Raw genomic sequence first — 15,927 nt, forward strand, 5'->3', positions numbered from 1 at the left:
TGGCTGCCGGCCGCCATCTTGGCTGACAGTTAATTTGCATAAGGATATGCTGATTAGCCAATGAGAAGGGTAGCGGTCGTACGCCAATTACCATGTTTCTCTTTTATTAGTGTATATATATATATATATACACACACACACACACACACACACACACCCCTTGTGCATTTCTGTTGGCTCTGTGGACAGTTGTCTTAGACTTCCTATGTCCGTTAAATAAACCTTTTTACTGTGTTGGTCTCTGACTTCTGCTTCGTATCGGGCCAGCGCTGCCCTCCCTGACGGTCAGGGCGTGGTCAGGGTGTGTGTTCCCCTCCGCCCCCCTGCAGGCGGAGTCCTGGCGCCCCCGGGATCCCGGCTGGGACCTGCACATCCGATACCCACCCTCCACGTTTCCAAAGGTGCCGCTGGCGGCCCGCGCCGTGTCAGGCTCGCCGTCTTGAAGAGCTTCTGCGAAGGGATGGCAATGAACACAAAACCTCTGTCCTCGAGACCCCTGCGCCATGGAGGACAGAGAAGCGGGGCCGGAGCCACCTGTGCGGAGTGTGGGGCGGGCGTGAGAGAGAGGCGCTGGGGGATAGAGAGGAAGGAAGCTCCGAGGGTCGGTGGGCCCTGGCGGCGGCGCCCGGAACCACAGCCGGAAGGGGTGAGCCCTTGGGAGCCAAGCTGGTGACCCTGGAGGAGGCGAGCTGTCCAGCCCGGCTGCCCCGAGCGCCTGGAGAACAGCAGGCTGGGATGAGATAGAGGTCCAGCTGCCAGGGAGTTTGCACTGCACCTGGTTAGTGGTTGGGAATCTTTATAGCATTTCAACTAGGGTAGCAACATGATGAAATTTAAGTTACAGGCAGAAAACCCTACAGGTGATTGAGACTCGAGGCAAAATATCTGCTTGGTGGTTATTGCAAAGTGGAAGGGTGCAATTTTGAGGGGCTGAGCAGAGGCAGTAGCTGCAGCTGTAGGTCTAGAAAGGAGAGGACTCCTTTGAGAAATGTTTAAGCTGTAGGAGAGAGGACTTGGTGGCAAGGTGTCGAGAGTAAGGAGCACTTCTAGGGTGACGGCAAGGCCTTCGGAGTCAGACATGCCCAGGTGTGCAAGTGTGCGTCTGTCACTTGCTATTTGTGTGACCTTAGACGCGTTACTACGCTTTTAAACCTAATCTGAGATAGAAGAATGATAATATACATATGGTGGTTGTGAGATTAAATGGGGTTTTATGTATATAATAGGTTATATAAAAGGGGGGTTATGTATATAGAAGGTTAATGAGAGGAAGATTCTGAGATCCGTTTGGGAGGCGTTCGGTGTAGGATGCCTGCAGGTCATCTAGGGGATGGTATTTAGAAGGTATTAGGAGATAAGGCCCTGCCTTGGGTTCAGGACAAAGTCTGTGAGGAGATACAGGTGAGGTAAGGGAGGCCTAATGGAGCCAGTGAAAACAGTGTGTCAGGGAATGAGGGAAGGCAGCCGTCACGTGCTGGGAGAGGGAGCTTTATCTTACGTTGGCTTTGGGGAGCCCGCAACTTGAATGTTTTAAGCAGAGTCGTGTAAAGGGTAGTTACCTGGTATGTCTGGGATCTGACTAGTTCGGATCAATGGTAATTTGCTGGGGCTGACCAGCAGACGGATGAATGAGTACTCTGACACGTATCTGAAAGAGAGGCCACGGGCTAGTTGGCATAAAGAGCCAAAAAAGCCCCGATTGCCTGCTTCCTTAGGCTTTTATTGTCACAACTGCTTGAACTAAAGTAACCTCTAGATCAGGGGTGGGCAAACTTTTTGACTCGAGGGCCACAATGGGTTCTTTAACTGGACCGGAGGGCCGGAACAAAAGCATGGATGGAGTGTTTGTGTGAACTAATATAAATTCAAAGTAAACATCATTACATAAAAGGGTACGGTCTTTTTTTTTTTAGTTTTATTCATTTCAAACGGGCTGGATCCGGCCATAGTTTGCCCATGGCTGCTCTAGATACAATCAGCAGGGTAAGCATCCTTGAGAAAACACCTGCATCTTAGTGTCTTTCAAACCAGGACATTTGAAGTCTAACCATAAAGATTCTGGTAAACCCCCTGGGGGCTCAGACCTGTGTGGAAAAGTCAAGGCAGAGTCTGCCACCTTCGGCAAGGTCCCCCAGAGGCCTCTGACCTTCCAGGGAATCCTCCTTACAGACTTTCCAACCACCCATGCTTCCCCACAGTAATTTTAGGTTCAGGAGATCCGAACTCCAAAAGAGCTCAGTCATTTAAAAAGACACTGTAACTCATCAAAACATACGATGACTAATGTTTCAGTGCATCCCAAAGTGACGGCAACCCCTGGCCATTCACAGCCGGGCAGATCACAGGCCACCATTGTGCTTACCCTTCTTCAGTTATTACCATAACGGGATTCACCAACTCATTCTCTGTGCCTTAGTCTTATAAAACGGAGATGATAATGGCATCTATGTCAAAGAGTGTTAAGACATAAGTTATTTAATACTGTATGTGCTTGCAATAGAGCCTGGCATACAGCGAGTCTCCATAAATGCTATTATTATTGATGTTGCTATTAGTTCTGATGGGAATGCTTAAGTTTTTATTCTTACAACTTTCATTTTTATCTTCTAGGTACTCTACTAAAAGCTAGAATGAAACAGTTACCTGCAGCAACGGTTCGCCTCCTTTCAAGCTCCCAGATAATCACGTCAGTGGTCAGTGTTGTAAAAGAGCTCATTGAAAACTCCTTGGATGCAGGGGCCACAAGCATAGATGTCAAGCTGGTGAGTGTCCCTGAGAAGCCAAAGACCTTTAAAGCAAAAGAGGGATGGGCAGATCCTTTCTCCTTACAGCCGTTACCTTTTCAGTAAATTATTCATAGGACATTGTATCCTTTGTCTTGTTTAAGGATAAATTCTCAAAAATAAATTGTGATTTAAATCGACATTAATAACACTAAAAGAAATTATAAAAAACACACAACAACTTCATATTTAGGACTCCATTACATGAATTTAATTTGTCTGTATTTCCTACTAATAATTTATTCTAGGTTATTGACATATACTATACTTATTTATATATTCTTATTTGCATTTTATTTTTTACCTAATCTTATTTCAAACTATTTTCTTTGTTGCTTCATGGTTTTCACATTTTTTAATTTAAGTGCTATATATTAAATAATTTGAGTTAACATGACATGACACTCATGATTTATTATAGTTATTTTGCATGTCTACCTCCCCTGTTATAAATTACTAGCTCATAGAGGTAAGGACTATATATATATATTTTTTCATTTTTTTTTGTGTCCCTGTACCTAGCCAGTCCTGCTCCATAAAAGGTGAGTAAATGGTATATAAATAGTGTATAGATGGTGAATAAAATTTTGTTTGAGCGAATGAATACATTTTTGTAGTTTCCTAATTATCAGATATTTACATTATTTCAAGTATTACAGTATTAGAAGTAATACTAATACTAATATTTTAGTAGGAAAAGAAGCCTACCCTTTTCGTGTATATAATTATCTATATATATAAAAGCCCAGCGACTGGACCGGCCGAATGACCCGATCGGGGACGGGGCCGGCTGGACAATTGCCCGAGGCCCCTCCCCTCTGCCGGCCTGGCCTGATGGGCCCCCATTAGGGGGGGCCAGCCAGACCCCACCCGTGCATGAATTCGTGCACTGGGCCTCTAGTATCTTATAAAATTCTTATAAAAACTCTGTGTATTAACTACTACTATACCCATTATACAAATACTAAGCTTCTGAGAACTTGCCCAAAGGCATGTAATTTGTAAATAGGGGAGCTGAGATTGGAATTCAGATCTTTCTGACTCAAACCCGTTCAAGATCTTTCCTATATGCCAGTGACTCTCATAGTGTTTGGGTGCATCATCATAATTTAAGGAGTTTGTTAAAACAGCTACTGGGCCCCAGAATTTCAGATTCTCGGTGGGACCAAAAAATTTGCATTTCTAACAGATTTCTAGTTGATGCTGAGAATGGCTATTCTGTACCATATGGAACCTGTTTTTAAATATAAGCTTTATAAACATGAAAAAAATTATTAAACCCAAAGAAAGACAATTTATTTTTCTTGGACATTTTCTATATTCACTTTAGTCTGATTCTATTACAACTGATAGTAATTAAATAGTACTAGATAATTATATCGAATGTATTTCACTTAAGAATCTTAGGCAGACAAACATCTTGTTCTTAAAGTTCTCTGGAAGGAAAATGTCTTTGCCATCATTATTCTGAACTCTATTTCAGGTAAATTTTTTATCTCTATTTCATTGATCTCTTCTGGAGAATTTTCTTGTCCTTTCATTTGGGGGTTGTTTCTTTGTCTCCTCATTTTGGCTGCCTATTTGGGTTTGTGACTATGTATTAGGTAGATCTGCTACACCTCTCAGTCTCTAGTGCAGAACAGTGTCAAACACTGTTTCTGACTAATTATATTAGGCAAAGACTCAAAGCCTCCAGAGACCACCTCTGCCTGCAGACTGACTGGATTCAGTCTTGATTAACCCTTAGGCAATCATCCTCAGGTGTGGTGAGAGTTTTTCCAACAGGGTGGGGCAATTGCTTCTGCCTGGAGGCTAATTGTTATTTTCAGTCTCTTAATGGACCTCAGAAACTCCACTCGGAGGGGCACAGACAATAGGGTGAGTCAAGTGTCTTCTTCCCAGGCAAAACCACCAGTCTCTATGCAGTTTTGAAAAAAAATTTTTAAAAGTCATGTTATGCAAGGGGGAGGGAGGTCAATGGGGGAAAAGGAGACATATGTAATACTATATGTAATATTTTAAACAATACAGAATTTTTTTAAATGTCATGTTATAAAGCCAACAGAAGTCCTCTTTCAAAAGTAAACATTTTTAACTGGCTATGTATTTTAATCCCTTGAGATTTATCAGCTTCTTTTTGTTTGCTTTGTAGAGTTTTTAAATAACTGTGTTGCTATAGGAAATAAGGCCTGTTTTATTATGGTTTCATGCAATAGTAATTATACTGGCTAGGAATGTTTTCCTAATTAGTTAAGCAGATAATATTTTTTGAAACATTTAAGTGGATCTTTGTGTTCTTTTTCTCAGATGACTAGAGTTCTTATTTATATTTAAAGATTTGCATTTCTGTAGTTAATGATTTTCTATAAAAAACAGACCAGCTATTCCCAGGATAATTTAATTTTAAATTGGTAAGAGCTGAGGAACTAAATTTGGATGTCTCCCCCCAATACCTTTTATATATATTTTATCTAAAAAGTACTGGCATAAAAATATTAAATAATTTTAGACTATTAAAAAGATATGATACCATTTTAAATACCAGAGTCTTTATAAATGTAGGAAGATTTTTTTTTCCCTTTAAAATTTGCATCTATGGCCATACACATAAAACTTTGTGAAGTCAAGTTTATCATAGAAGTTTAGTACCAAATTTAGAATGTAGCATTCATAGAAAGTGTGATCACTTTAGGAATTTAGATTTTTTTGTTATGTATACATATTTTTAGTATTAGCTAAGAGTGCTAAGCTATGAATTGAAGGTTTTTTCCCTTGATTTTTCAAATTAAAAACTCACTGAGATTGCCAAATTAGGTGTATTTTCTCAGCAGTTTCCTGTTAGGTAACTATGCAGAAAGAAATTTAAAGTTGTAATGTAAATATTTAAACTTCTTAATGAACAAGTAGTTAAAGGGATAAAGTATTAAAAATCAGGTTGAATAATGATAATTGCTAGACTCTTGGTGGGTGTTGTTTTTGATGGTTATGGTGTTACTTTGTTTGAGAGATTACATGTACAAAGGTATTTGTAATTTAGAAGAACTTTCTTTAGTCAAGTTTAAACATAAATTTAAACATAAATACCTATGATACTGAGGCAATTCAAGGAAACCTTAAAGATCAGACTGATTTTTCTGATTTTACAGTTGAATCTGAGTCCTGGGAAAATGAGGGACTTGCCCATTGTACCATAACTAGGAGTTAGTAGACTTAAGGAATTAAACTCTTCCTTAAGATTAAGTTTCCATAAGAGGTACATAAATGACAATGTTATTTCACTTGTGTTTCTGTTTCTAAATGTTGTAACAGTTTAATGTCTTTAGATACTAAAAGTATTTTTTAACTTTGTGTAGGAGAATTATGGATTTGATAAAATTGAAGTGAGAGACAATGGTGAAGGTATCAAGGCCACTGATGCACCTGTAATGGCAATGAAGTACTACACCTCAAAAATAAATAGTCATGAAGATCTTGAAAATTTGACAACTTACGGTTTTCGTGGTGAAGCCTTGGGATCAATTTGTTGTGTAGCTGAGGTAAGGTAATTTATACTATTTTAGTGATTTTATAATTACAGAATATTAGAAGTGAGACAAAACTAAGCCAGCATTATTTATGTGTGTGTGTGTGTAAGTAAGTAAGTAAAGGGCCCCAGCTAGGTATTCATTTATTCTTTTTTCTCTGTAATGTGATGCCTAAGAAAGAAAAATTGTGGGTGGTGGAGGTGGAGCAGTGGTTCCCAATGTGGGGCACATGCCCCACGGCGGGGGGGGGGGGGCAATTTGAATTTTAAGGAGGGCAATTCAAGAAGGAGTTAACAGTGAATTTTTGGCATTTCTTATGGTTCTAGGGGATTCATATAAATATATATTGTGACATATATATGCATTTCAGTTCTCTATTATATGTTTTAAAACTTTATTTGCCATTTTTTCATATCACTTCATATTATTATTATTTTTTTAACAATTCCTTCGTGATTTCTTTCTCAGTACTTCAACTGTCCTTTCGTTCTTTTATTTTTCTCTTTCATGGTGCCATGTTCTTTGAAAGCTTGTTTAAACCAAGTTAATGGCCTTCTAGGCTTCCTCCACATGAATAGGAGTTCACTTTTTGAATAATAAGAATTATATGTCACGGAAAAGCATCACCATTTTAGAGATGCTTAGGAGGGGCGTGGCCAAAACAAGGTTGGGAAGCACTGAGGTGGAGTTTGGAGTGGCTGGCATTGCTCCTCAGCATAGAGGACTATGAGCCCTTGCTTAGAAGGCAGGTGTTCAAACATCACTAACGGAGGGAAGACCTTGTCATTCCTTAAGTGCACGCTGCTTAAAACTTCTTTCCCAAACCAGCACAGCCCATGCTTCTGTGATTGTTCTCAGCACTTACTTTAAGTTCACTGAGACTCCAAAGAGTAGGGAAGAGTAACTTACAATTGGGCATTGCCCATCATTTTCCCCAGAGAGTGTATATGGGAACCTAGAGCCCTAGGATCTTGCAGAAAACCTTATAAAGTGGGGTGGGATTTGTACCAGAGAACTTCTGAAGCTCCCGGTACTACTACTATTGGTTAAGTTCTCAGTGGCTATTTTAGAAGTCATATAATTTTACTTCATGATAATAAAGTGATAACATAAGTATTTGATTTTTTTTAGCTGTTGTCCAAATTTGGCAGGTAGTCTTTAAGCTTTATTTTGGCAGAGTATTGTTGAAAAGTATATAATTTAGTGTTTCATTATTTTTTGAGATGTATATAACCTTTGAGAACGGAAATCAGTCACTATTAGTTTTGTCTGCTAGGTGGCAGCACTATACTTACACATAGGCCATATGATTTATCCACATCGACACTGCAGTTCTGATTTTAGATGGCTGTTTTGCAAGCTCTTATCCAGTAGCACTCTCTGTTTTTTTTCTTTATTTGATTACTTGAACCTACTTGATATCTGTTTATCATTTTGTCTTTTGTTTCAGTTTTTGAGGCATTTGAATGCCTTGAATATAAATACTTAAATAAATTTGCTCATCAGAATTACAAAAGGAGTAAAAGAATTGTCAAAGTATCATAATAATAGACAATTATAAACTTGCACACATGCACACACATCACAATGAATTTTTACATATGTGAACTGCAGATCTAGACCATTGTCAGCACTCCTGAAGGTCCTTTAATGCCCCTCCCAGGCTGTACTCCTCAAAGCAATCGCTATTCTGACTTATATCAACATAGTTCTTCTACCTATTTTTGAACTTGATCTAAGTGGAATCTTACAATATGTATTATTTTTGCCACAGATTTTGTTGTTGTTGTTGTGCCTGAAAGCCAAAGGAAATACAGAACTTTGGTGGTAGTAGTAATAGACCCCAGTCCAGCCGTGGGCAAACTACGGCCCGTTGGAAATGAATAAAACTAAAAAAAAAAAAAGACCGTACCCTTTTATGTAATGATGTTTACTTTGAATTTATATTAGTTCACACAAACACTCCATCCATGCTTTTGTTCCGGCCCTCCGGTCCAGTTTAAGAACCCATTGTGGCCCTCGAGTCAAAAAGTTTGCCCACCCCTGGCCTAGTCACTGCCAGATTCCCCTGTCAGGCTGAGCACTGACTCTCCCCGCTCCCGAGAGCATTGCTGACTGCGTGCTCACAGCAGTCTCCCTCTGAGGCTGCCCTTGCCTCAGCTGAAGAGAGTTACCTAAACCATGCAGGGCACCTGCATCAGTGATTGGTTGGCAAGGGGTTGTAAAGGCCCTATTTCAACTCACAGCTCCACCAGCCATGCTGTCTGCTCCAGAGTGCCCCGAGGGCCCCCCCAAGGCCTGTGACTGCACAGCCCACTTCTCTTTCTGAGAAAGCCCTGCCCCCACAGGTCATCCTGGGAGCACTCCTGATAAGTGTCCTTCTCACTAGTCTCCGTCTCCGTCTGCTTCCTGTGTCAGCCACCCCACAGTGAGGGTTCATGGCTCCATCTCATACTGACAAGGAAACAGGTCTTGTGAAGACCAAATGCCAGTTCTCACCCCAACTTCAAAACAGTCTAATAACCAGTCAGCTGATTTCATTGTCTGAATGCAGCGTGCTGTGCGAAGAAGTTTACTTCAGAGGAACTGTGCATAGAGAAGTAAATGGAACATGAAAATTATAGCCTCTTTAGGGATACATAATGTGTTAATGATGAAACCAATAATTTAGTTCCAATATCATGCTTCCCAGTGCTGAGTATTCCACAGTAGGTCATGCTGCCTTCTTATTAAGGTGGTTAAAAAGGCATTTATAAGTGTAAAAGTATCTCATCTATACTAATAAAAGGGTAATATGCTAATTAGATCAGATAGACCAGACGTCCTTCTGGACAAAGCCACGGTCGCAGGGCTGAGGCAGAGGCTGTTAGGGGCAATCAGGCAGGCGGAAATCACTTCTTAAATTTAATGACTATTCTTCACCACTCAGAATTGAAGTTTCATTTATAGAAGTTGCTTATTTATTTTAAGGCTCCAGTTTATTTTGAAAAAATTTGGATAGAGATTGCAGTTATTATATTATTATATTATTGCAGAAATTGTAGACTTTGTTATTTTATCTGCGAAACTAACTAATGCAGATAATTTTAAAGTCATGCAGTTGTAAATGATCTCAGGCTCATTAGATTGATAATACAGGGTGGGGCAAAAGTAGGTTTATAGTTGTATGTGAAAGAGAGTTTATTCTTGTATTATTATTTATTAATTACTGCTATTTTCCATATGAACAACTATAAACTTTCTTTTGCCCCATCCTGTATGTAATTAGGATAATGTTTTGCACAATATTAAACAGCTATTTCCCAAAACTCCAGTTATTGAAATTATTTTTTGTTAGATTATTTTAGAGATGTTAATAATTTTAGCCCTGGCCAGGTGGCTCAGTTGGTTGGAGCATTGTCCTGTACACCAAAAAGATTGTTGGTTCCATTCCCGGTCAGGAAATCATACCTAGGTTGTGAGTTCAATTCCTGGTTGGAGCATGTACGGGAGGCAACCGATTGATGTTTCTCCCTTTACATCAATGTTTCTCTCTCTCTCTCCCCCTCCCTTCCCCCTCCCCTCACCCTTCTTCTCCTCTCTCTCTAAAATCAATAAACATATCCTCGGGTAAGAATAAAAAATAAAAGTAATATGTTAATTTTAGTTATAGAAAGAAAAAAGTATACTTGCAGCAAAATTGGCTGGAGAAATTTAAAATACATCTAATCCTATATTCTTTATGCACGTTAAAAGAATGGGCAGTTTTTTACTTTGTCAATAATAAAATGACTTTCAATCTTAGAATTAAACAGTCCAAAGGAGTAAAACATTCTCTTTATATCTACAGAGTATCCTATTGGTATTTTCAAATGGATTACTGATTCCATAACCATTAATGTATCAATGGCTGGCACAAATTGACTGAGAATGATTTTCTTTAAATGATATCATCAAGCATAACTTCTCTTGAAATACATTATTGTTTGTAGAGTAGTAATTTTGGTATATTTGTCATTTCTCAATGTTAAATTCCTGGTCCTAATTACTAAGCACACGGAATAGAATGAGCTAGAGAGTGAAAATCCTATTTTGACCTGTTCATACAATTTTTATGAAGACTGTATATATTGTTCCTGTAACATAATAAAATATAAAAAATATTTTATTTCTGTATAAGTAGATATTTTACAGGCACTATATTAAAAATGATCTTTTTCCCCTCCAAAGAAATGTTTAAGAAACTCATACAAGTTTTTTTTTAAAAAACTGGATTTTAAATGGAGGCTAAATTATATCTCAGTTTTATGAAGACTACAGAACAGATTTGTTTTCTTAACATCAGAACAAACTCTGAACTAGGAATCAGAAACCTAATTCTCATTCCCAAGTGTTTGAATAAGGGACGTGGTTGGCCAAAGGCATAAAACAGGTTAACTTTTCTGAGTGCCTTTTTATTTTTTTAGTCTATAAAGTGATGATGATAATTTGAGGGTCAGAGGAGATAATGCATATTAAAGTGTCCTGAATATTGTCACGTGCCATGCAGGGGAAGTTAGTTTTCTCTGGTCTTGAATGTGGAACGTGGTAGCAGCTGTATCACATAGGTGATGAGATCATCAGTCTTCCTCATTCCCTTGTTGGCAAGCAGTACTTCACATCAACTTTCAAAGTTTATGTAAACTCCTCAATATTTTGGGGAAATCCTTTCTAAAATTTTATAGCCATTCCTAGGAAAATTCCTTCTAATTTTCACCAAAGCCTTTATTTTGTTGCATAAATTCATGTTTTTTCCTTTTGGTTTTCCCTCAGAAGAATTAGAATTGCCAGCCATGCTCTGCATAATACTCCTGTTTATTGATTTATTCAGCCAACATTTCTTAAAGAAGTTACAGTGTTCTGGGTATTATTCTGATCTATCAAGTTCACCAAACATAATTTTGTGATGAGCTAATACGGGATCTGTAGACTTGGTACAGTTTTATGTTACATTAACCCTCCATGGCTTACGGGGACAGAATGGAGCTAATTTGTTCTGTGTTGAAGATGGAGGTTGAGACTCCCTTTTAGCGGGCCCACTCAGCTGTAAATGGCCAGAGGAAGCCCCTGCTGTCCTCCTGAGGATTCCTGCCTCCGGCTCCATAGAGTAGGTGCCTTCTATGTCCTTTAGAGCGTGGTGGGAGAGCTGTAGTTAGAATAGGTACAGGAATTTTTGAAGATTCTGCTTCCTAAAAACAACCTCCTCACAGGTAATAGAACCCTGTTGAAAATGAAAAAGTCAGAGGCAAGATCCGCCTGTTGCTTTCCTCCCACAGGGCAGTCTCTGGGAGAGGGTTCTGACGGCAGCGTGCTTCTATCAGTGTCCAGCTCTGCAAGGCAGGCGGGCACCCGCACAGTAGGAGGAAGGCATGTCGGTCATCCAGGCAAAGCCCGCATTTCAGTTGAATCACGAGGATCATTTGCTTTAGTTTTCAGACCTATGTTCCTGTGTGGCATTCTTCCAAAAGTTAGTAAAAAATAAAAACACAGTTTATGACATAATTACCTTAAATGAATTTTTGTCAACAGAGGATTTCTTTGCATGAATTACCAGGATATATTCTAAGTTTTTAATTTACATTTTATCTAAAACATTGAGAAAAATTGTGCTTATCTAAACTGTAAATGCTCTTTTGTAACTTTAGCTTTGTAGTAGTACTATAATTTCTTGAAACTCAGTAACTGAACCAGAATTAGTTTTTAATAACTGGTAAGTAATAAACCGCTAAAGTCCTCTAAGAACTTCTAAAACTTTTCCTTTTATAATAAACTTCTTTTAAAATTATTTGAATAAATTTTTTTTATTAACACTAGATTCATTCACTGCCACAGTTCCTCAGTATCTCCAGTAAGAGGCAGCAGTAATAATTTGTAATATTCGAGATGCTTCCGAGGTGGAGTTACTGAGGGTTCAAATGCTAGCTACTGGACTGCTAACACATTCTGAACCTGTGCCTGGTCCAAGGAAAGGGTTCTTGCCCAGGACACAGGGTCATATGATGAAATGAACTCTTGAAATACAATTCCTTCCTCTGAAGAACACACTGTATTTCATGAATTTGTGAAACATGCTTATGCGTTTTATCCTTCACTGTCTTCAGTAGTGAACTGCAGAGTATTTCCTATCTAAATAATTTTTCATAGTACCCTGAACATTCTAATTTTTTAAATGTTAATGTTGGAAATAATATTGTGTTCTGTTTTTTTACTTTAGCATAAATGTTACATTATGACCTCTTAGATCCTATTTTACCTTTCAGTACTTCAATTTATTCATCGAGGCTGGAGTATATTTACTATTCATTAATGTTTTGAAGATGAACAAGCTAATATCTGTGAAGTACTTTGACGTAGTTGAAGCGAAAACCCGTGTAACCTTATAAAGTATTAGCATCATCTTCATCTTATCATCACCCTCCCCTTAAAGATGATAGTGTAATTTATTCAGGACCATCGAGCAAGCCACTGGCAGAGTTAGTACTAGAACTCAGAGTTCCAGGGCTGCCTTTGCTCAGTGACACCAACTTTAGGTCAGGTGGCTAGCTCTTTGGAGAATAGAAATAGAATTCAGTTGACCTTGGCATTTTGGAGAAGTGGTTGGTTAAATGTAGAATTGTTTTTAAAGGGACAATCATAGAGTAATTAGAGACAAAGAAAATCTCTAGCAGTCTGTCTTCTTTATTTTGACAGACTTTACTAGAAAAAATCACTTTTGGGCACAGTGAAGTTGTGACATAGCAGGAAAATTAAGATTAGTTATCAGGAAAAATTTTAAATTGTACAACTTTTGAACCATGGAATATATTTTTGGAAGAAGTAAAATAATTGTTTTAGATTATTAGAGAAGCGTTATCACAGAAGTAGCAGCTTTGAAGCAATTCTCCTAATAAGGATTTTATAGATGTCACCCTCAGAGACAGTCTAGTAGACTGAACTAGTACTGACACTAGAGAAGCTGTTCTGTTTTCGTTGTGACTTTGCAATTGCTTGCAGGATACCCACATGTGCCACAGAGCCATGTAGCCTACAGTAAGTCAGTGCATGGCTAGTACAGGGTGACAGAACCATCAGATGTAGACTCAGCTGTACCTAGTTGACTTCTAGCAGCGGACCTGGATCTTCGTGGCTTTTTCCTTAATTATATAGATTTATCTGTATGTATATATACATGTCCATAAGTTATGCATATCTATATATATAAAAGCCTATTATGCAAATTGTCCCCTCAGGAGTTCGATCGCTCGCTATGACGTGTGCTGACCACTAGGGGGCAGCTCGGAATGAAGGAAGGCCCCGATTAGCCCTGATTGCTGGCCAGGCCTAGGGACCCTACCCATGCACAAATTCTGTGCACCGGGCCTGTAGTTTTGTACTCAGTCTAAGGATGGCCAAGAAAGATTGCTTCCAATTTTAGGTTGGCATTGTTCACCAGAAGTGTGAGGAGGCTGCCCTTTTCTGAATCCACCTGCTTTACTTGCCAGCATCCCCACTCCCCACCTATAGCATTTTCTGGCAGGGATATGGTTCACTGTTGTTATACTCGCCTACTAATCTCACAAGATAGGTACACAGAAAGCTGAGGGAGAGTGCAGACCTTCTTAAGTTTATATTTCTATGACTGTAACATCTTAGGAAATGTTTCATACTGAATTAAATCCTTTTTTATACTTAGATGTTTTAATGATAAATTTTTTAATTAATAAAAATTTTACATTTAAACAGTGAGTTCAAAGCTTGGGTTTAAGAAAAAATTGGCCATACATATGTGTGTTGATTTGTCTTTATTCTTTTGAACCATTAACTTGAAATACAGACGTGCAGGAAATGATCACTGTACAAAAGGATTATTTACCAACAAATTTATGTGAGTGGTCTGTTAAAAAACAAATTTCCTTAATGCATTTGAAGTATTTCATTTTACAGGCGTAAGTCACATAATACATATAATAAAAATAGCCATTTCAGGTATTCCGACTTATATATGATTGTTTTATGTAGAGCAAAATATTAAAAAATGAATAATTAAACATAAAAATTTATAAACTGACCTATTGCTTAATAGTGCAACTCTAAGGAATATTATAAAAGAAGTGGTTATAAGAATTTATTAAGTAAAACTTTTCAATCTTAAGTGAATATATGATAATTATTTTAAATATGGCTTGAGAATGAGCCCTCTGCAAAAATCATAATTTTATTAGATTGTTTTTTTATTCCAGGTTTTAATTACAACTAGGACAGCTGCTGATAATTTTAGCACCCAGTATGTTTTAGATGGCAGTGGCCACATAATTTCTCAAAAACCTTCACATCTTGGTCAAGGTAAGAGAGTAGCTTTGTAACATGCTTTGCCTTTTCTGTCTTAATAGTTTAGTTATTAAAAATTCTTGCTCCTAAAATGTAAATATATTGATTGCTTCGGGTTTGGTCCTGATAATAGCTAGTTAACTTCCAAGTGAACATTCAGCCTGTGCTTTAGCCACCAGTCTCCTAAATACTTGGAATTGGTCTCAAGAGGATCTGTGTGAAAGACTGGACAACAACATGGATGAGTTACTCCTCTGTAAAAACTGTCAGAACGCTATTTTACTCTTGCTGGGTTACTATTGACTCTTTTATACGTGAAGGATAATATTTTATTGAAATGCCTAAAACATTGATTTAGTAATCAAACTAATAACCATACCCTCAAGGTATGATTAAACCAATAATTTAAAATATATTTATTTACAGAGATCTTAAAAAATGTGCACAGTGGATAGAACAGTTTTCCCCTCACTGTTTCAATTATCAACTCATTACTAATGTTTCATCTAATACCTCACCCACTGCCTCCCTTTTTGTATCATTTAAATCAAGTAAATATATTAATTATTGCTATTGGTCATTTAGTTTTTTTTGTTTTTTGGGTTTTTTATTTTCTCTAATGATTTAGGTATTACATATGTGTCCTTATCCCCCATTGTCCTCACCCCCCACCTCCCCGCTTATGCCCTCACCCCTCCCTAGTGTCTGTGTCCATTGGTTATGCTTATATGCATGCATACAAGTCCTTTGGTTGATCTCTCCTCCTTCCCCCCACCCTCCCCTGCCTTCCATGTGGGGTTTGACGGTCTGATTGATGCTTCTCTGTCTCTGGATCTGCTTTTGTTCATCAGTTTATGTTGTTCATTATATTCCACAAATGAGTGAGATAATGTGATATTTATCTTTCTCCAACTGACTTATTTCACTTAGCATAATGCTCTCCAGATCCATCCATGCTGTTGCAAATGGTAGGCGTTCCTTCCTTTTTATAGCAGCGTAGTATTCCATTGTGTAGATGTACCACCGTTTTCTAATCCATTCATCTGCTGATGGGCACTTGGGCTGTTTCCAGATCTTAGCTATGGTGAATTGTGCTACTATGAACATAGGGGTGCCTATATCCTTTCTGATTGGTGTTTCTGGTTTCTTGGGATATATTTATTCCTAGAAGTGGGATCACTGGGTCAAATGGGAGCTCCATTTTTAGTTTTTTTGAGGAAACTCCATACTGTCTTCCATAGTGGCTGCACCAGTCTGCATTCCCACCAGCAGTGCACGAGTGTTCCTTTTTCTCC

At 38.3% G+C, this 15,927-nt stretch overlaps 1 protein-coding gene across 4 annotated transcripts in view; it reads left to right on the plus strand.

Annotated features, from left to right (window-relative positions):
- The first annotated feature begins 1,963 nt into the window (after positions 1–1,963).
- PMS1 (PMS1 homolog 1, mismatch repair system component) overlaps positions 1,964–15,927 on the plus strand; it is a 62,681-nt gene continuing 48,717 nt past the window's right edge. For all 4 annotated transcript variants that reach the window (XR_001362131.1, XM_005866277.2, XM_005866280.2 and 1 more), the window contains exons 1-4: positions 1,964–1,983; positions 2,611–2,762; positions 6,137–6,319; positions 14,545–14,647. Coding sequence is in view for 3 of the 4 variants with exons in the window: in XM_005866277.2 (XP_005866339.1) it covers positions 2,631–2,762; positions 6,137–6,319; positions 14,545–14,647 (418 nt within the window). In the remaining variant the exon portion in view is untranslated. The remainder of the gene's footprint in view (positions 1,984–2,610; positions 2,763–6,136; positions 6,320–14,544; positions 14,648–15,927) is intronic.

The sequence above is a fragment of the Myotis brandtii genome, unplaced genomic scaffold (assembly GCF_000412655.1).
Source record: "Myotis brandtii unplaced genomic scaffold, ASM41265v1 scaffold227, whole genome shotgun sequence".
Taxonomy (NCBI): domain Eukaryota; kingdom Metazoa; phylum Chordata; class Mammalia; order Chiroptera; family Vespertilionidae; genus Myotis; species Myotis brandtii.